Source organism: Lissotriton vulgaris, chromosome 7, assembly GCF_964263255.1.
Source record: "Lissotriton vulgaris chromosome 7, aLisVul1.2, whole genome shotgun sequence".
Lineage (NCBI taxonomy): Eukaryota > Metazoa > Chordata > Amphibia > Caudata > Salamandridae > Lissotriton > Lissotriton vulgaris.
In genome coordinates, this window is record NC_141695.1 from 778,744,624 (window position 1) to 778,766,962 (window position 22,339).

General features: G+C 44.9%; 1 protein-coding gene across 3 annotated transcripts in view; it reads left to right on the forward strand.

The window, feature by feature from the left end:
• Positions 1-22,339, forward strand: part of SLC38A10 (solute carrier family 38 member 10) — a 394,443-nt gene that overhangs the window by 366,329 nt on the left and 5,775 nt on the right. For all 3 annotated transcript variants that reach the window (XM_086931014.1, XM_086931013.1, XM_086931015.1), the window contains exon 15: positions 14,404-14,574. In XM_086931014.1, coding sequence (XP_086787140.1) covers positions 14,404-14,574 — 171 coding nt within the window. The remainder of the gene's footprint in view (positions 1-14,403; positions 14,575-22,339) is intronic.

The following is a 22,339-nucleotide window of genomic DNA, read 5'->3' on the forward strand; positions in this document are numbered from 1 at the left end:
GTTGCAGCTTGGGCGTTTTACTTTTTATCTAACAGAATGCCCTTCTGTACACTGAGGCAGGAGGAGGCCGCCACATGCTTTAACACCCCAGACTGCCCCATTGTCATTCTGTGTGTGGCAATCAGCTGCATACTGAATGACAAACTGGACGGGAGGGGCTGCTCTTGTGCTCTAGGAGGAGTGCGAGGAGGCTCTATCAGCGGGGGTGAGGCCTCTCACAGGGGATGGCCAAAATTACAGACAAAAGGCGTACGGACGGTCTGTGAAATTTACGGACAGTTGATCACCCTAGGCTGTGTGCGGCGCCCATGGGACCTCATTACGGCACACCAGGGTGCCGCGGCGCACAGTTTGGGAACCACTGCCCTAGACTGTGCGCGGCACCCCTGGCACCTCATTACGACGCACCAGGGTGCAGCGGCGCACAGTTTGGGAACCACTGCTCTAGAGTCTAGACAAACGCAGAAGGTAGAAGGGAAAGAGTGTCATTCAAAAGAAATAAAGGAGGGACATTTTTAAAGTATAAATCAAGTTGCATTTTTTTATGCAGGCTTTTATGAATATAACGGGTGGAGTTTTTTGAGATGGCATGCAATCTCTGGGCGTAAACCACATGCTGGGAGAACCAAGTACAATTTTAAATTCTGCTGTGAAGGAATTTGGCTTTTAGTAGTCCAACACCATCAAAGTTATGGTTTAAAGCTGTTCTAGACGTTTTATGTTTTTTCTAGCCCTTGTGCACATCGCCTACTGTATACAATGCAATCAATACTTGTAAACCCAGAGAGGGCCCGTGTGTGCACCTACTGCAGCAATGCATTCAATATTATGAGGTAATGTTACACCATATTTAAACTACACATAGAAACATGTTAAAAAAATTAAACAACCCCTACTTGTATTGTATTGTATTGTCATTTATATAGCGCGGTTGCTGCCCAATGGGCGTCCAAGCGCTGAAGCATAAGACAGAACTGAAAAAGACGGAAGGGTTTAGAATTCGGTGGGCCTCGCAAACAGGTAGGTTTTCAATTGTTTGCGGAAGGAGAGTAGGTTTGAGTTAGTCCGGAGCTGTAAGGGGAGTGAGTTCCACATCTTAGAGGCGTTTAAGGAGAACATCCTACCCCCGGACCTAGCTCTCCTTACTCTGGGTACTACGGCCAGGAAGGCCTCCGTAGATCTAAGGTTTCTCTTAGGGTGGTATTGCGTGACTAGTTTGTCAATGATGGCTGGGCCCGACTTCCAGAAAGCCCGGTGGGCAATACATAGTGCTTTGAATGCCACTCTCTGTCTTACTGGAAGCCAGTGTAGGCTGTTCAATGCGGGTTTAGCCGGCTGAGTCCGTGGGATCTGTAACAGGGTGCGAGCTGCACAGTTCTGCACCACCTGTAGCTTTCGCAGGGTCATCTCTGGAGCTCCAACATACAGGGCGTTGTTTGAGTCTAGCCGGGACTGGATCAGGCCCTGTATTGCCACTTGTTTGGCTTCCATTGGTAGGAGGGGGAGAACTTTTCTTAGTGTTCTTAGTAGGCCAAAACATGTGGCGGATAGTTTGGTGGCCTGAGTGGAAAAGGAGAGGTTTTTGTCAAGCCAGACTCCTAGACTTTTTACGCTGTCCTTGGGAGTTGGCAGGGTACCCAGGCACGGAGGCCAAAGGGGTGAGAGACACTGGGGATACTGAGACCAGGAGCATGAGCTCAGATTTGTCTCCGTTAAGTTTTAAGGAGGAGCGTGTCATCCACTCCTTAACATCCTCCAGGCATTTCATCAGGCCTGCTGAAGTGTGCCTGGTACCCTCTTGAGCCAATGAGACCACTAGCTGGGTATCGTCGACATACGATACAATTTTTATACCGTATGGTTCGACGATCCCGGCCAGTGGTCTCATATATACGTTGAACAGCGCAGGGCTCAGCGCGGAGACCTGCGGTACTCCACAGTTCAGGGATTTACTGGCTGATACTGTGTCCCCGTCAAAGATCTGGAAAGATCTGTTAAGGAATCATTCAAACCACCTTAGAGCATCGCTTGTGACGCCGATGTTGCATAGACGGTTCAGCAAGGTGGCATAGCTGACCGTGTCAAAGGCCGCACTTAGATCAATACTTACTTACAATACTTACTTACAATATTACTTAAAATATAAGGCAGTTGATAAACTTTTCTTAGCAGTTATCTTTAGTAGAGTCAGTGTATGTTTATCTGGCCCATTCATTCCCAGCTGTCAGTAAGTTCCGGACAGTTTTGTTCCCTGCCTGAATCGCACCAGGCCCCAAAGGACAGACACCTCAGTCTGCAGAACGGATTTGTCTCAGATCACTGTGACCCTCCATTATCAATGTTGTCTCGTTGTGAATGATGCATTGCTATATCACAATAAATCTGGACAAAGAATACTCTTTTTCTGCTGTTGTTGCTCCAAAAACAGGCAGAGAGGCACCAAAGATTTAAATTGAGAATGGCACAGAAGGACGGAGTAAGATTTCATCACTGGGAACCAGCAACCACCGTTGCCATGAAGGATTTCCACAGCTTCGCCCACAGGCTTGTGACAATTGTAAATTAGTTTGGTCACATATAGACACCATAATTATGAAATATACTTTGTTTATATGCTGCAATAAGCGCCTTCCTCAGAAGCATAAGGTCTGTAATCTCTGTTTGGTGGACATGGCAACCCTACGGAGCTTTTGAGGATGAATATGGTGTAGAGTTTACCCAGCGAGTAAGAGATGTGGTGTGAAGCCAGAGAGGAGAAGGGAGGGCTTCAGGTCCTTTTACCTTTATTAATGTGGAAGAAGATGAACAGCATCATTCACTACCACAGCAACTCAAATAAGAATCATGACGGCTTACAAGTCGACACCAATTAAAACACCTAAGGAAGGCACTAGACTCCACAATACATGACTAGGCCCAGGAAAACATCAGAAAATGGTACAAGACTCGATGGATGATGCAGAACTACAATCAATCTCAATCAATGCACTCATTCACTATAAAGCCAACAATCCAAAAAGTAACACATGAACGTTGACCCAAAGAATGGTTTCAGGCTAAAGTAAAACCCAAGATTACACTTATTTGGGCATTAGACGTTGAAACTGTCAGTGATATCAGGCCTTGAGCTGAACTCCTTGAAATGAAGGCAGGTAATGAATGCACAATGAATATAGACTCCCATATGGGTAACCGAGCCAAGCTCCAACTTTATACCATCCCTTCACCTTGCAATTAAACACAAATTAAGAAAGTTTCACACCCTTGAGTGAAACGGCATTATGTTCCGCACAGAAAATGGCTGCAACTCATCCTGGATTCCAGCAATCACACCAGAAGTAGGTACGGACAGCAGCCAGGAAGCAGGACGAAGAGGTTTGAAGAGGGTTAAGATTCCTACACAGTTATGTCATCTTCACCAAATGAGATGTCATTAAAATACAAAAGCAACCATTATGGAGTTTCCTTGTGGATTCAGAACTAGGATGATGATTAACTTCTTGAGATGCTGACGCAATGAGAATCAACCAGTATATTCTAACTCTAAATAATTCTTCTCTCCACCATGGAAAGTTAAAAAATGGTCCGAATCGAAAGCTAGACCAAAGTGGCTTTGAAAGATCCCTTATCATCATCATCACATACTTTATTTCCTTCACATAGATCATCAAAGCACAGAAGGTATAAAATATGTTACAAAAAACATAAAAACAGATGAGTTGTTACCAAGAAAGTAATTACTAATATTAAAACAAATCGAAATATATATCAAAAGCACATTTAATGGCTACAAGTGGAGATCTACAAAATACTGTCAGAACAAGCAGACTTCACATAATAAAAAAAGCAGAAAATCCATTTTAGGGTCAGAATTACAGATACATATCCACTGTCCCCTACCCTATGTTCCATGCTAGGATGAGGGTCTCATCGACCCCATGTCCACAACATTTTCACGGCACTTAGTATGTCCAATTCAGAAAGCCATAAGAAAATTTTCAGCGCCAAAAGCATGAAGCCTGTTTGTGCTTGTTCTAAAAATTCTACAGGCAACCTGGTGCCTTCCTAGTACCTACATTCTTACAGATAGGAACAATCCACTTAGCCCGAAGCCTACTACACAGAGGGCAGAACAATAATATATACTCCAACGTTTCTTCCCCCCTTTGCATGCCGAGCACTGATCGTCTCCCTCCCTCGCAACGAGCCATTTTGAAATACAAGTTTTAACCTGGAGGATGCCGTATCTGAACTGCAGCTATAGTTTGCAATCCAGAGAAGATACAATTTAATCAGTAGGTTTAAGATAGATATAGGATATTGTGAGGCTACCTTTACTCTTTGTCGCTGTATCCGCAGCTTCAGCCTCCCAGTGCATGTTTTTAATCTTGGCTTGGTACAACATACACAACAACTCAAGAGAGAACCAGCTCAGCTCTGGCAAGAGTGATTGTGTGGCGCAAAACCATGAAATCTTCACTATGCCCCGGTGGGCCATGAGGTCTCTGTACCTTTGTGGTAAGATTCAAGTTAAGAAGTGGTCCTCAAATGATAACAACATGTTAGCAATCTACATTCATTTTTATGCGAAATGTTCCACTGAGCAAGGTCCAAATATAAGGGTGTAAGGGGCATGCTTATTGGAAGTGAGAGTAAGATCCTCAAGAATCTAGGTTCCACCATAGCAAGTCTATTTGGGTTAGAGGAGCCCCATACTTTGGTACCATACAAAGCACGCCCAGTAACCTTGAGACTGTAAATCTCAAGGACGGGAGCAGCCCTGCGGGAGGAGGTCTTGGGATGAACCTTTACTAAATTTGCGGTCTGTTGGTTGAGCACCAAATGAGCCTTTTCAGTCTTGGGGCCCCAGCTTATAATGGGCGTCATATGGATACATAAATATCCAAAAGCAGATAATCAATACATGTGTTGCCCACCAGTATCTGCCTGTTACAACGTTCAGGCTACAGACAGTAGAATTTGGGAGCACCAAAAGATTCCTGTTGTTCAAAAACAGGACTAGTTAAAAAACTACCATGGGTAGTATAACTTGCCTAACTTCCAACACCTGCTTATGGTCTTGACCTCTCACAGATGCATGTGAAGGTTGCTACCATATTTCTTTTATGCACAAAGGTCTATCCTTCCTGTGTGATTTCACAACTTCCTCAAGACGTTGCTGGAAAATAAGAGATCTGTTTTTTGAAAATACGAAGCACCTCCTATTCACAAATATTGGGATGGGGTACCAGAGTTACTAGATACCAGATACAAACGCCGCCTAACCATAGTCAAAGAGTTCCCCAAGTCTATCATACACAACACTTACAGCATAAAGGTGAAGGGAACACTGACTGGGCTTGATGCTACATCAGAAAGTCACCGCTGTGAAATCGGAGTTGTTGGGTGCACCTTGAGAATGCCTCCAGGCAGTTTTGCTCCCATTTTTTGTTGAAGTTAACCATGCTCAGTTCTGTGCCGTATTTCATTTTTCTAGACTGGCATTGGAAAGATATTGCTGATCTCCTTTCACTGGTGGAAGCGAACTTGACAGTAAGAAATTTGTATTTCAGGCCAAGCCAGACACCGGAAAAACATCACATTTTAAGGGGGCTTAGCATATACAGCAGTAGTGCTTGGGTGAAGATGGTCATGGTCAAAGGCCATGAAATGCAAGCGGTCATTGCAGGCCTGTTTGAGGTAGGGACAGATCATTCATTTACATGGTTTGTATAGAGTAAGTGGTGGTCAGTGCTACAGATAAAGACCCCCTCTAAGAGGAAACTTTGGTAATTCTGGTAACATGTAAGCTTTTTTTTACATGAATAATTCAATAATTCAAGTATATCGTTTTTGAATGAGTGTGAATAGCAGGAGGTCTTCTGAAGATGTGGATGTTCGCAATGTATTTTTTTTAATGACAGTTATAGTTTTAAAGTGAGGAAGTCAGTGGAGAAACCAGTGTCCGTTTGATGCTTTGCTGGATCATAATTCTTTGAATGGACCATTTATTTTGCTTTCTAGGAAGTGGAATTGTCTTTGATTGCAAGACATTTGATAATTTTTGGTTTAAATGCTGTTTTTCATCTTAAAGATGTAAGGATAACTTCGTGAAGGGTTAGCTTGAAAGCAAAAGCTGCCTCTTTAGACGGGTGGTGGGTGTATTTGGGTATGGATTGAGATGATGTAGTGGACTATCCTTATTACAGAAGTTGTAGGGTGTGACAATGGAAAGGTATCTAAAACTAGGAGCAAGTGTACTGCATGTAGGGCCAGGTAGTACTTGGAGAAGCACAACACACAGTATAAGTGGGCACGAGGAGCTATTACAAGGAAAGTAGGTCCAGTACCAATGCTCTCAAAAACTAACATGGTATTCACTGAGGGTTAGCTGTTCCTAAAGTCAGAGAGAGTATAGCAACCTATTCTGGTTGGAGAAGAATTGTAAGAGTAGTCTATCTCGATAGAGTTGGGTTATCTAGAATGATGGGGGAATCATTCCTTTTGGATATAGTGCCCTCACACACCCTTACGAGTGTCCTGCTTCATCATCGGGCGTTCCTCCTCATGGGGGTGGCTCTGCTGTCCTCCTCGTGGGGGTGGCTCTGCTGTCCTTCACAGGCCCCGCAAGAGGGCTCTTCATTGGAGATCTTTTAAGGAGACGCCGCAGTTCTGCCTGTGGGTATGTGGACCTAGGGATTGTGAGTGAGTGAGTTAAAATTACCAGACGGTACCCAGAACCTAGTTTTATTCTGGAGTCAGGATGGTAAGGTTTAAAACAGGGCGGATAAGGAGCACCTCTTGGAAACAAATGTGATGGGGGATAAATGTCTTCCCGCTGCTCTAAGAATCCGTGTGAGTGTGTGATTAAGAGAAATGGGGTCAACATGTTTCGCGCTTCATGTAGGTCCATAAGGGATCCAATGGCACTTTGTCAGGACTGTGAAGAATATAGACCAGGGAAAGTGATTAGAAATCAGGGAAGAAAAAGCCCTGTGTATATCTGCTATACCTATAATCAGGTGTTGATGCGTCTCTGCGCCAGTAGGAACGTGTAGTACAAGTTCCTTTACCCTACCCCCAGATTTAGAAAGGTGGGCCACGTCGGCGATCACTTAGGCTATGAGGGAGAGTATAGTCGCTCTCCCCATCGATGCCCGGTACCTGCCCGGCCATCTGTGAGTTCCCGGGGCCGGGGTTTAGCAAGAGGTTAAGGATGAGAGCATTGGTAGACAACTGTGCTTTTTGGTTAGTTTGTGGATGCCAGTAGGGTGCAAGGAGGATAGTCTTGGTATTTGAGGTTTAGGGAGTGGATGAATTTCAAAACATAATTGTTGTTTCGAATAGCTGGTACACGATGAGGAACATGCATACTCCTGCCATCTAGTGTTGGGTCCAGATGTTTTCAGTTTGTTTTTTCTTCGAAAAAATCTTTTCCAGTTACAAGGTAGGCGACTCCTCCTTTCAGTGATAGTGCGCATGGGCATCGACTCCATTGTCAGATTGTTTTTTTCTGCCATCGGTTTCAGACGTGAATTGGTGCACTCTGGTTCGACACCGTTTCTTCGGTTTTCTTTGGTGCGCAATAAACTCACCCTCAACAGCATCGTTTTTGATCGCGTATCCCATTCCCGCATATCGTATTTACTTCTAAAAAACCCTCTTTCGATCGGGAAGTTTGTGTCGGTCCGCGTCGCAGTCAATGGATTGGACTCCATACAAATTCTTCCATCGGTGCCACGCAAAGTTCCCACGCACTGACTGCTTGTCTCCAGAGCACAGCGAACAGGACTGCGATGCTTGCAATGCTTTCAGCTCCAAGGAGTCTCTTTGCGAGCGTCGGGCTCGACTTCGCGACATGCAGAGCCAACACACAAGCTCCATTCCAGACCTCTTTGGAGAAGATTCGGAACAAGAGGCCGGAGACGCTATGCGAACCGAAGAAGAATAAGATCCCATCGCCATCTGTGACTACGACTCCGAGGGGGAATGACGAGATCCTGCAAGGGCAGCGTACTGTGATTACAGATACTCCCATACCCCAAAATCTGCCTCAGCTCAAGTAGAACGCTCCGGTCCAACCTCCGCCTGCCGGCCACGGTCGGCAGATAGAACACGTCCCGCCGTTAGGCTTGGCAACGAAACACGCCCAAAAGCCTTTTGGCTCCGACCCTAGCCAACAAAAAACGGGCTTTGATTCAAAACCTTCAGGATCGAAATCAAAGACCATCTCCGGCCAACCACCTTAGACACCAAAAACGCTTTCGGATCCGAAATCCTCACGATCCAAGACCCCGGGCCTGAAACCATTGGCATCGAAAGTTTCGTCACAGAAAGTTTCGGCACTGAAACAACTGGAGGTGCCACCTCCATCTCAGAAACATCTTTTCGGTGCTCCGCCTAGCAAGCCGGATCCGAAACAACAAGAGTTGTACATCCATCCAACTACTGGACATATCTCTACAAAAGAGACGCTGAAAGGAGAACCTGAACCAGAGGATGCCTACCATATTCCTTTGAAAAGGAAAAATGTCGGGACTAATCCTTCTCCTCCTCCTCTTCCTTCTCCTCCTCAGCATCAACACTTGATGATTTCACCTGAGCACTCACCACTACACACACACCTGAAAATCAGGATGATGAAGATGGGGTTAAGGACAATGTACCATTAGTTCCAGAGCTGTGGACAGATTACAATACCGACTCTCCCATGGGAAATTATCCTGACCTTTACCCTACAAAACCCTCTCCACCGGACAACAGCGTTACATAGAGCTGTTCGGTAGAGCTGCCAACTATCATGGTGTGCAGCTGCACAAAGAATCCCTGGAGGAGTATTTCCTATTGAAACACTTAGCAGCACACAAAAGTCATCACACTCACTCCCCATGTTAAAGGGTATGATTAAGCATGTTGATGACATATTTTATGGCCCCGTCAAAACCCATATTCTTACCCCCAGGGTAGATAAGAAATGCAAGCCATAGAATTGGCTGAGGCAAAGAGATGCCTTTTCAATGTATGGGAACCTACACACCTGAACAGTAAGGGCAAGATCTGGGTCACCCTAGGCCTCTTGATAGTAAAGAGTAACATCGCACAGTTGTGGGGAGCTGCATGTCCACCCACCATAGAGGACTGGAAGAAAAACATGGACTAGTGTATGTTCCGAGAAAAGATAGTGTATCTAGCACGGGCTGCCCCAAAAAGTGGTCCACAATCTGGGGCACCTGGCACGCCTACCGGGGAAATATCTGTAGCCCCACACGTAATTCCCTTCCTGATGATTTGCCCTCACCGTAAATAATGTAACTCAGACCCTTCCATTGTCCTGTTCCTGTCGTTAATGTGATTACCACTGTACTATTGAATGAATTCCTCTTATCTGTAAACTGCTATGTCGATTCAAGATGTTTAATAAAAAGAATTATTAAAAAAGGAAATGCAAGCCAGCACCATCTGCCCCCAGCCTACATTAAAGGCAATTACCAGTGGACTCCCTCATAGTGTCAACACGCGTAAAAGGGCCGCCTCCCAAACTACAGGAGCTGCTCCACCCCAGATAAGGAATCCAAGCTTCCTGAAGCATCGGGGAAAAGGGTAGCCTCTCAATCAGCAAACTTCTGGCACATCTCTAACACACGGGCGCTGCTTGCAATAGACGACAGGGCGCATTGGGACAAAATGGAGCACTTGCTCCAATATCTGCCCGATGAATACAAAGCTAAAGCGCAAGATTTAGTGCAGGAGGGACAGCTTATTTCAAATAATGCTATCAGGTGCTCCCTAGATGCTGCAGACACTGCTGCTAGAGCTGTAAACACCAGCGTACTTTTAAGAAAACACGCTTGGCTACGCGTATCCGGTTTTAAACCCAAGGTTCAGACTACCATCCTGAACACACCCTTCGACAAAGAGCACCTCGTTAGCACAGTTGTAGATTCCACACTGGAAAAAATGAAAAAAGATACTGAAGTGGCCTAATCCATGGTAGCCCTTCAATTGACACAAGCATGTGGTTCTTTCGACGCTCTTTCTATTGCGGGGGGTCCAAAAATACCACCTCAGAGACTACCACCACCACATACAAAGGTAACAACCAACCTTCTCCCTCTAAGGGTTACTTCAGAGGGGGGTATAGAGGCAATAACGGCAACGGTAGAGGCTCAAACACATGCGCCTTCCCCTCCAACACAAAACAGTGACTTCACTTCCCCCCAAACATTTAACAACTGTTGTGGGACTTCTTTCGGATTTCCTACCAGTCTGGCATTCTATAACAACAGACAAGTGGGTACTGGAAATTCTCTTTCTCTGGTTACTGTCTGGAGTTCACCAACAATCCTCCAAACATTCCCCCAAGGTCACCCAAACTCTCACTGGATCGCTTACACCTCCTAAAACAAGAGGTTCAGTCTCTCCTTCTAAATGGGGCTATAGCTCCAATACCATAACAACACCACAGGTTGGGCGTGTACTCCTTTTACTTCCTAATACCAAAAAAAGGATGGTTCTCTCAGACCAATATTGGACCTCAGAGAACTAAACCGTTACATACAGTCAGTCCATTTTCACATGATAACACTTCCACAAGTACTACCACTTCTTCAACAAGGTGACTTTATGTCTACACTGGACTTAAAGGATGACTACTTCCATATTCCAGTCCATCCCGCTCATCGCAAATATCTCAGATTTATGGTAGCGGGTCAACATTACTAGTTCAAAGTGCTCCTGTTCGGAATCACCACTGCCCCCAGTGTCTTCACAAGGTATCTGGCTGTAGTCGCTGCTCACCTGATGAGACAAAACATCCATATCTTTCCCTACTTGGACGACTGGCTCATCAAAGCCAGCACATATCCAAAATGTCTCCAGCACACCCACAAAACAATTCAGTTATTACATCGACTGGGGTTCACAATCTATGTGCTGAAATCGCATCTCCAACCTGCAAATACCCAAAACTATCTAGCAGTCACCTTACATACGTAAAAGGCTCTGGCTTTTCCCAACGCAGCCAGAATTCACAACATTCTAGTTCTCCAGTTTCAATCCAATCACTCGCTTCCAGCTCGGCTGTTTATGCAACTACTAGGAATGATGGCATCTTGCATCATAATAGTTCCCCTTGCTAGGCTGCACATGCATCCCCTTCAACAATGTGTAGTGTGTCACTGAAACCAATCACAGGGTCTGTTAACTGATCTAGTGTTGGTAAACAGCCGTACTCACCGCTCTCTGAAGTGGTGGAACACACAAAATGTATCAAAAGGACGGCCCCTTATAGACCCGGTTCCAGAGATAGTACTGACAGCGGACGGGTACCTCACTAGCTGGGGAGCTCATCTTCAGCACCACACAGTGCAAGATCTATGGAGGCAACGGCAAAAGTTCCTCTGCATCAATCATTTAGAGCAGCTTGCAATGTTCCTAGCTCTCAAAGCATTTAAACCACACCTGGTTGGCAAAGCTGACTTAGTCCGTAAGGACAACATGACAGCCATGTACTACATACAAAAACAAGGGGGGCAAACTATCTCCCAACTGTCCCGCTTAGCCCATGACATTTGGAAGTGGACCATTCACCACAAAATCTATCTCCTAACGGAACACCTCCCAGGAGTTAACAACCAGATTGCAGATCTCCTCAACAAACAGAGGCAGTAAATACACGAGTGGGAAATTCACCCTCAGGTTCTCCTCCCATACTTTCAAAGTTGAGGATTCCCTCAGATAGATCTGTTCGCCCCACACCAAAACACAAAATGCCTCCAGGTACCCACTCCAGCTATCCAAGGGTAATGCACTATGGATGAACTGGTCAGGGATATTTGCTTACGCTTTACTGCTTCTCCCACTCAATCCAGTAGTGTTTCGGAAGCTCAAGCAAACATTGATCCTAGTTGCTTCCACATGGGCCTGTCAACCATGGTTCACAACCCTGTTGGGGCTGTCTCTAGTCTCTCATCAAAATTTGCGTCTAACACCCAGTCTCCTTACACAGAGCCACAGAGAAATCAGACATGCAGATCCCAAACAACTGAACCTCGCGATCTGGCTCCTGAAGTCCTAGAGTTTGGATATCTGAACCTTCCACCAGACTGTATGAACATCATCAGGGAGGCCAGAAAGCCTACCACAAGAGCCTGTTACGCAGCAAAATGGAAGCGTTTTGTTATTCATTGCATTAACAATCGTTCAAACCCTCTTGATGGTTACATACAAAACATCTGCTATTTGTTACACTTGCAGCCGTCAGGATTTGCTTACACCTCCATTGGGCTACATCTTGCTGCAATAGCTACGCACCTACAAAATAAACAACATCCATCGCTTTTCAGAGTGCCCGTAATTAAAGCTTTTTTGGAAGGACTTAAGAGTTATACCTCCAAGACTCCCACCTGCCCCAGTGTGAAATCCTAACTTTGTCCTCACAAGAATAACGGGACCACCCTTTGAACCCATGCATAGGTGTGTGCCACAGTTTCTCTCTTGTAAAACAGCTTTATTCTTTGTAGTCACGTCACAAAGTAGAGTGGCTGAACTTCAGGCACTAACCATGAAAGAACCATTTTTCCAACTGCACAAAGATAGTGGTTCTACGTACAAACCCTAAATTTCTACCTAAGGTAGTCTCTGCATTTCACATAAATCAGTCAGTAGAATTAACCGTATGCTTCCCTCAACCTGATACTGTTGCAGAGAGAGCTCTACACACCTTAGATGTCAGAAGAGCACTGTTATACTACATCGAAAAAACACAATTATTTTGAAAGACCAAACAACTTTTTATTGCTTTTGCACATAAGGGCAATCCTATCTCCAAATCACGTATTGCAAGGAAGATTGTTAAATGTTTTCAAACCTGTTACACAAAAGCAAAAAGAACTTTAACTTAACCCCTTAGAGTGCATTCCACTTCCAAGATAGGGATTACTATGGCCTTCTGAGGAAACATTCCCATAGTGGAAATTTGCAAAGCTGCAACATGGTCTACACCGCACTCATTCACAAAACACTATTGTGTAGATGTATTAGCAAGACGACAAGCTAATGTGGGCCAAGCAGTACTTAAGACACTATTTCAGACAACTCCAACAGCTACAGGTAAGCTACCACTATGGTAGATTACTACTATATAGTCTATGCAAAGCATGTGATCTACAGCTAACATCCCTCAAACGTATAACGTTACTTACCCAGTAAACGACTGTTCTTGGCATGTACAGCTGTAGAGTCACATGCGCCCAACCACCTCCTCAGGTACTTGTAGCTGCTGCAGTTCTCTTTAGTATACATACAGACACATGGACATCTCTATTCTACTCTTTCTAACTTCATTGTCTCCCTCTGCGGGAAAACAATATAACAATGATGTCGATGCCCATGCAAACCATTACCGAAAGGAGGAGTCACCAACCTCGTGACTGGAAAATACTTCATCAAATAAAAACAAACTGCAAACATCCGGACCCAACACTAGATGGCAGGAGTTTGCAAAGCATGTGAATCTACAGTTGTACATGCCAGGAATAGACGTTTACTGGGTAATTAATGTTATCCTTGCGTGAGATACAAACACACCATTCAGGATTCAGAGCTGTGTGTGAGACAGAGATCTTGGTAGTTTTTTGATAATAGTTGAGCCTTTGAGACCTGGATGCCATCAGTCTATCTACCTTATGGTGGATGTGTCAGCAGCATTCAGTATAATTGACCACAAGTTGTCACATGACTGTAGTGTTAATTGGCGAACTCTTCTGTGCATTGGATTGATCTTTCTCAGATCGGCTGTGGAGGGTGGTGGTCGAGATAGGGGGATCATTATAAGTGACAGCCCCTGCGTAGTAAGCACCATATTTTTTGAGGCTGCTTAATGCCGTAATTCGGAAACATGTTCATGGGCATCTCAATAAACAGATTTGTAATATTTGACCACATCCATCAGAGGGTGACCTTTTCACCTACATTTTTGAAAGTGGAAGAAAATGAAGAAGGAACATTCCACTGTAATGTCCATGTAGACGCTGTAGCCTGTGGGGGATTTGGGACATTGTTGGACAAGCTGGGGTTGTGAAGTGCTAAGAGCTGGGGCTGAGTCTGTCATCTCAGCCTGACTCTGAGTTCCCTATGCCCTACCACTGTTTCAGATTCAAAGGCTGGTGCTGAAATGTCCCAAATTCTCTATCCACCCGACTGCCTGTGTCTAGTGTCTGATAGACGGCAGGTCTATTCCTAATTTTCCAATGTAATGTCTATAAAAATAACAACCACACACGACTCTTGGTAATTGTCCTGTGTTCTTTAGAGCTTGGGCCTTTTCAAAACTGTTTGGTGTGTATGTCTTTGCCTGTATTATCACCTTTTTCATGGGCATGTATTTATTCTCTTTGACTGTAGAAGCTGGAATGGGAGAAATGCTGGATCATGCAGTTCTACTGCAGGTTATCAAGGAGCAACAGGTGCAGCAGAAACGTCTACTCGACCAGCAGGAGAAACTGCTAGCTGTGATCGAAGAGCAACACAAAGAAATACACCAGCAGAGGCAGGAGGAGGGCGATGAGAAGTTAGGTAAGAGCCTCAGGCAAGACCATTGTTTGCTAATATTTAAGATACAGTGGACAGATAAGAGCCTGAGTGCACACCAGGAGAGAAAATGGCAGGTAACATTTTAGAAGAATGGCCAGGTATGGTGGCTCTGTACTCTTTAGGCCAGTAACATGTATTAACAGTAGTAACACATAGTAAAAGTAGACTAGTCAAAATTGGGTGCATTGCAAGAGATCTGTGTAAACCCCAGCCTTTGAAACAGTGTTGCTAGTCAAGTTAGAAGAGCAGATCTGTACAGCACCAGGAACCCTGTTCTAATCACCATCCAGCGATACCCCAGATGCCATTCCCCCAACTGCTTCTGTGGCACACCTCACACCACGGCAGGAGCTTTCACATGCACCCATTGCCAGTTCTCCAGCAGCCACATACACTCCACACAAATACTAACCACGCCCTCAAATCCCGATTCCAACACACATGCCACACAAGCACCAACAGCGCCTGCATCTCAACCCTATAACACCCACTTGCATGCATGCTTTCCAACACACAACCACTCAGCAAACACAACCAAAATATGAGGCCTGTTGAGTAGCCATGCACCAGACATCCTCTTGATCACAGAAACCCTCAGGTGCTCCCGACATTGCCATGGCAATCTCAGTGGGCTACAAGATAACTTGGCAGGACCGCCTTCACAAGCCAGAAGGAGGACTCCTCTACAAGGAATCCGCCAAGTACACAAGATCAACACCCCATTCATGGAACAACTGCCTTTCAAGCTGCACATCTCAGAAAACTTCATCCTAAGTGGAACCCTTGCCTACCGACTACTAAGCTTTAGGAACAACAGACTCACCCAGCTCGCCCCAGAACGAACACACACTGTAAGACACACAATGGACCGTATTTTCACCACAAGCGACAGAATCAAATACAACTTGACCACACCGTTTAAATGGACCGGTAACTTTATCATCCACTTACAAATCAACACACTTCAAGTCAACACCCCTACCTGGTTCTAGTGGCGACTCCTCCACTCTTGTGGAGGAACGTCGCCCCACTGCTTTTTGAGCAGTTAAAAATAAATTGATAATAACAAGACGTTATCAGTCTATTATTCTGTGCAGACTAGAGCCAGGTTGCAGTGGGGCTGAGCTCACCAGAGCAGGATGTGGAGTGGTTTGCACTCCCAACGTTTGCAAGGCTGTTTTTTCCCGAGATTCTTGGGCCGTCCAAACAGTCCTAAGCACTTACCATATTCTCCATCTGGCTGTGTTACGCAGCCCGGTAAAGAACATGCACAGGCACTGACCAAGCGCCAAACAGGCCGCGCAGACCAAGCACGAGGCTGCATGAGCAGCATCGTACTTGGCTGGGAGCCTGGGTGCTTCCGGTGCTGCCATTGCAGAGAGATGAGGATGGAGGAGAGGCGCGTCGTATGTTTAAAAAAAAAATGTGTTCGAACATATGGGCTGCAGACCACACACTGTTGCATTAGATCACCATCTGGTGGTGGGCCTGGATGATTACACTTTGTTGTTGTCTTGGAAGAGTCTTTGTCTGCTGGGTGACTCCTCCTTTAGACAGTAGTGCGCATGGGCATCGACGCCATCCTCAGATTGTTTTTTTCCGCCATCGGGCTCGGATGTGTTAATCGTTCAGTCCCATTACCGATCTCTTTTCGAACCCATAAATCAATCTACAATAGCAATATCGTCTTCGACACTGATTCCGGTCGCCCGCGTCGTAGAGAGGATCCACTTCTCCATTCCAGCGCTTGTCGGGGCCGTTGGGCCCAACTGAGCCATTGGGCCTTTGGCTCATGGAAAGAACACTGTTCAAAAAGTGCCCTAAGTTTGGACACAAGTTTCCCTGCACCGACCTGCATGAATTTTGCAACCTGTGCTTGTCTCCAGAGCACGAGAGTCGAGACTGTGAGGCCTGCGCTTCGTTCCGGTCCAAGAAGACAATCGGGGACCGTTGAGCTCGAAGAGCTATGGAGCAATCCTCGTCGTCGACACCAGACCTCATCATAGACGAGGCACCGATCGAGGTAGACGTCGAAGAACAGCAAGAAGACGTTGCTTCCGAGGCAGAGGACTCAGCTTCCGGAGCAGAAGATCAATCCGAAGATGATGATCTTCTTCCAGCTGGTTAACAGGTCGTGAGTAAGAGCGTCGACCCTGTTCACCCCCCCATACCGGGACAGGCTTCGGTTCCACCCCCACCTTCGGGTCCGAGTGCACACCGATCGAAAACATCAGAAGCCCCGCCTTCGGGCTCGGCAGTAAAGACTATTAAAAAGCCTCTGGTCGACTCAGGCTCGAGTCAGACCGTCGGTCCCAAAAAGCAGAAAGTGCTTAAGCCGAAGACACACCCTTTGATACCAAGGGTTACCGAACTGAAACCGAAACCAAGTTAGGCACCAAAGGACGTTCCGAAACTAAGCTCGGCACCGAAAGACGTTCCTAAACCAAGTTCGTAAAATTAACAGGAGTGTAACCCATAGACCAATTCAGGACTGGGTAGGTAAGATGCAACAAAGAAACAATGTCCTGAGAGGTAAGAGTCTGTAGACAATTAGAACATGCATGCACATAGCATTACTTGGAAAGAAAGAAGGAGAATACTCGTTGGTATGACAAAAGATAGTTACTCATCTTTATATTGTAACATTAGTTCCATGGTCGGATGTATACAGTTGAAAACAGCACTGCATAAATTGAATTGGTGACAACCATATAAAACTTGGTGCATAAAAGTGTACAAAGTGCAAGTGGCTACGCATGTGAAAGTGAACAGCGTTGATGGCGCACTGTGAGTAAGGTGCAAATAATTTACAGTGAGTGGCTCAAAGGCGCATGTGACAGCGTGATATCACAGTAGGCAAAGGTTCTTTCAATTAATTGTAGAGCCACAAGGGAGGAGTGCGCCTATTATTTAGGCTGTTAGGTCAAGACCTAACAGCCTAAATAATAGGCGCACTCCTCCCTTGTGGCTATAAAGATGAGTAACTATCTTTTGTCATACCAACAAGTATTCTCCTTCTTTCTTTCCAAGTAATGCTATGTGCATGCATGTTCTATTTGTCTACAGACTCTTACCTCTCAGGACATTGTTTCTTTTTTGCACCTAAACCAAGTTCGGCACCAAAAACTCCGGTACCTAAAAAAGCAGACTAGAAATCAGTTTCCATGCCGAAACACACTTCGGCTACAAGAACGGATGAGTCTAAACACTCGGCACCCAAAACTTTGGATCCAAAAAGCGCTGACCCAAACAAGAAACAAGATAAATCTTCGGAACAGAAAACAAGAACCGTTCCAAAGATAATAGACACTGTAAAAGCTAAATCTGATGGCTCCAAACCACATAAATCGGCACCAAAGAAAGATTTATCGGTACAAGAACTTTTCCAGCCTTATGTAAGACAACAGACTCTAAAGATTCATCCACAAACTGGACAAATATATACAGTGCCTGAAAAGAGGAAAATAGCCATCTCCTATTCCCTCAAAGAAGCATGTTCAGACTTCCCCCACAAGACCTCCTTCCCCACAAGTAGAAATACAACTAGATATTTCTCCTGCAAACTCACCAGCTACTACACATAGTATGATACCACAGGAGGAGGACTATGGGGATACATACTCTCAACACAGTTATCAGCAAATAGATGACATTAATGACCCAGATGATATGGCTGGGTCATCTGGTGACCCATGGAAAGATTACAATGCACCAGATGCACCAATCTACCACAGGATGAGGCATACCCGTCTAGGCCATCTCCACCAGATGACACCATTGGGTCACACAGCTCATTCATAGAGCAGCTACTTTCCATGGAGTAGACCTGCATACTGATCCAATACAAGAGGATTTTCTTATGGATACACTGTTAACAGAACATAGAACCACTACCACACTGCCAATACTGAATGGAGTGGTAAGACATGCACCAGAAATATTTAAAGACCCAGTCAGGGCCAGAGTAATTAACCCCAGACTGGAGAAAAAATATAAAGCAGCTCCGTGTGATCCTGCATACATTAAAGGACAGTTGCCACTAGATTCACTGGTAGTGTCAAACGCGAGAAAGAGAGCCAACTCGCAGGCAACAGGGGATGCTCCACCCCTGACAAAGAATCAAAGCTTCTAGATGCATCAGGGAAACGCACACTATCACAAGCTGCCAATATATGGAGGATTGCTAACACTCAAGCTCTATTAGCAAGATACGACCGAGCTCATTATGAAGAGCTAGAGTCACTTATGCAACACCTGCCAGAACAATATAAGGCTATGGCTCCTGATTTAATACGGGAAGGCAAAGTTATAACTAATACCTCCATAAGATGCGCACTAGACACTGCAGACACAGCATCTAGAGCAGTGAACACAGGGAGGGTATAGAGGAAATAACAATAAGGGCAGAGGCAACAACAATCGCAATGCCTCTACTCCCAAACAGTGACTTCCCTTCCATCCCCCAGACCATTCCACTCCGGTCGGGGGAAGATTACAACAGTTCCTACCTGTCTGGAACTCCATCACCATAGACAGGTGGGTGAGACAAATAATTCAGTCCAGATATTGCCTGGAGCTCACTTCCACTCCTCCGATAATACCACCCAGACAACGTCCTATGTCACAAGAGCACCTCTTAGTACTAAAGCAAGAGGTAGATTCTCTACTGCAAAAGAATGCAATAGAACCGGTACCAAAACACAGTGGTTTACTCTCTTTATTTTCTCATACCCAAAAAGGACGGGTCTCGTAGACCAATTCTAGATCTAAGACCCCTAAACCAGTACATACATTCAGACCATTTTCATATGGTCACATTACAGCAGGTTTTACCGTTACTACAGAAAGGAGACTTCCTTGCCACATTAGACCTCAAGGACGCCTACTTCCACATTCCCATTAATCAGTCTCACAGGAAGTACCTAAGGTTTGTGCTACAAGGTCAGCACTACCAATTCAAGGTGCTCCCATTCGGAGTGACAACAGCACCTTGAGTATTTACAAAGTGTCTAGCAGTAGTAGCAGCACACATAAGAAGGGACAACATTCATGTATTCCCATATCTAGACGACTGGCTAATAAAATCCAAGTCATACAACCAATGTGTACAGCACACGCATCAAACAGTCTGCCTGTTGCACAAATTGGGGTTCACAGTAAATCAAAACAAGTCACATCTACAACCGTCCCTATCTCAGCAGTACCTGGGGGCCACGATAGATACCTCCAAAGCAATAGCGTACCCCAACTTAGTAAGAATACAAGCTATGCAGAATCCAATACAAAAATTCAAAGCTCACCACTCACTACAAGCTCGAGTGTTCATGCAGCTAATAGGAATGATGGCATCTTGCATTTTCATAGTGCCATACGCAAGACTACAAATGCGCCCCATACAAGAATGCTTGGCAGGTCAGTGGAATCAGGCTCAACAAGAGATAACAGATCTGGTAGTGGTAGACGACCGGACGCATCGCTCTCTGCAATGGTGGAACCACAAAAACCTTTCCAAGGGCCGGCCGTTTATAGAGTCAGTTCCACAAATAATACTGACCACAGGTGCATCTCTCACGGGATGAGGAGCGCACTTACAAAGTCGCACAGTACAAGGAACATGGACAATGAAACAAAGAGTACTCCACATAAATTATCTGGAGTTACTAGCAATCTTTCAAGCTCTAAAATAGTTTAAACATTACATATCAAACAAGGCTGTACTAGTCCGGACGGACAATATGACAGCAATGTATTACATTCAAAAGCAAGGAGGAACACACTCCATACAGCTCTCCCGGCTGGCGCAGAGCATATGGAGGTGGGCCATTCCTCGAAACATTTTTCTGTTAGCAGAACATCTACCAGGAGTGCACAATCAATTGGCAGATCTGTTAAGTCGTCAGAGACAACTGATACACGAATGGGAGCTTCATCATCATGTTCTTCAGCCATTTTTTCAAAGGTGGGGACAACCAGAGATAGATCTGTTTGCCACACAAAGCAACTCCAAATGCCTAAACTTCACCGCCAGGTACCCACACCCATTATCCAAGGGCAATGCGGTATGGATGAACTGGTCAAACAAATTTGCGTACGCTTTTACACCTCTCCCACTAATTCCATTAGTGGTACACAAACTAAGACAACATTCTCTCACATTGATTCTAAAAGCACCAACGTGGGCGAGACAGCCATGGTACACAACGCTACTCCAACTCTCTGTAGTACCACACCACAAACTAAAACTCTCCCCACATCTGCTAACACAGAACCATATAGAGATTATGCATCCAGACCCAATGCAGCTCAATCTAGCGATTTGGCTCCTGAGGTCTTAGAGTTTGGATATCTAAATGTACCTCCTGATTGCATGGATGTCATTAAAGAGGCAAGACGTACTACCACTAGAGCATGTTATGCAGCAAAGTGGAAACGATTTGTTGTCTATTGTACAAATAACAACGTTAACCCTTTAGATGTTTCAATACAAAACATCATATGCTATCTCTTACATCTACAAGGATCTAATTTAGCGTACTCTTCAATCAGATTACGTCTCGCTGCTATAGCAGCATATCTCCAAAACAGACAACATTTGTCATTGTTTAAGGTACCTGCAATCAAAGTGTTTATGGAAGGACTTAAAAGAATAATTCCTCCAAGAATACCACCGTCTCCAGTATGGAATTTAAATGTTGTGCTCACAAGACTTATGGGTCCACCATTTGAACCATTGCATAAGTGTGTGTTACAATTTCTTACATGGAAAGTTGCCTTTTTAGTAGCAGTTACATCACCACAAAGAGTGAGTGAGAACCAGGCATTAACAATTCAAGAACCATTTATACAACTTCATCATAATAAACTGGTTCTCAAGACAAATCCAAAGTTTCTGCCAAAAGTCATTTCACCATTCCATCTCAACCAATCCATTGAGTTGCCAGTATTTTTTCCACAACCGCAAACGGTTGCAGAAAGAGCTCTTCACACACTAGACGTAAAAAGAACGGTTCTGTACATATACTACATAGATAGAACAAAACCTTTTCAAAAAACGAAACAAATGTTTTTGTCCTTTTCACCTCCACATAAAGGCAATCCAATTTCAAAGTCAGGAATTACCAGGTGGATTGTTAAGTGTATTCGGATTTGCTGCCAAAAAGCAAAACGCACTTTAACCATTCCTCCTAGGGCTCATTCTACCCGTAAGATAAGAGCATCTATGGAATTCTTAGGAAACATACCATTAGATGATATCTGTAAAGCAGCTACATGGTCTACTACACACACATTTACAAGACACTACTGCGTAGATGTGTAAGCAAAACAACAAGCAAGTGTGGGCCAGGCTGTACTAAAAACATTATTTCAAACTACTGCAACAGATGTGGGTGACCACCGCTAAGGGAGAAACTGCTGTGCAATCTATGCAACAGTGTGTGGTCTGCAGCCCATATGCCTCAAACGGAAAATTCTACTTACCAGTATACATCTGTTCTTGGCATGTAGGGCTTCAGAACCACACACGCCCACCCGCCTCCCCGGCTGCCTATATCTGTTTCAGTATTACTTATTTAGATACACAATACAGGGTCATCCTTATCTGTAATAATACAACTCCATCATTTGCCCAATGGCGAAAACAATCTGAGGATGGAGTTGATGCCCATGCGCACTACAGTCTAAGGAAGGAGTCACCCAGCAGACAAAGACTCTTCCAAGACAACAACAAAGTGTAATCATCCGGGCC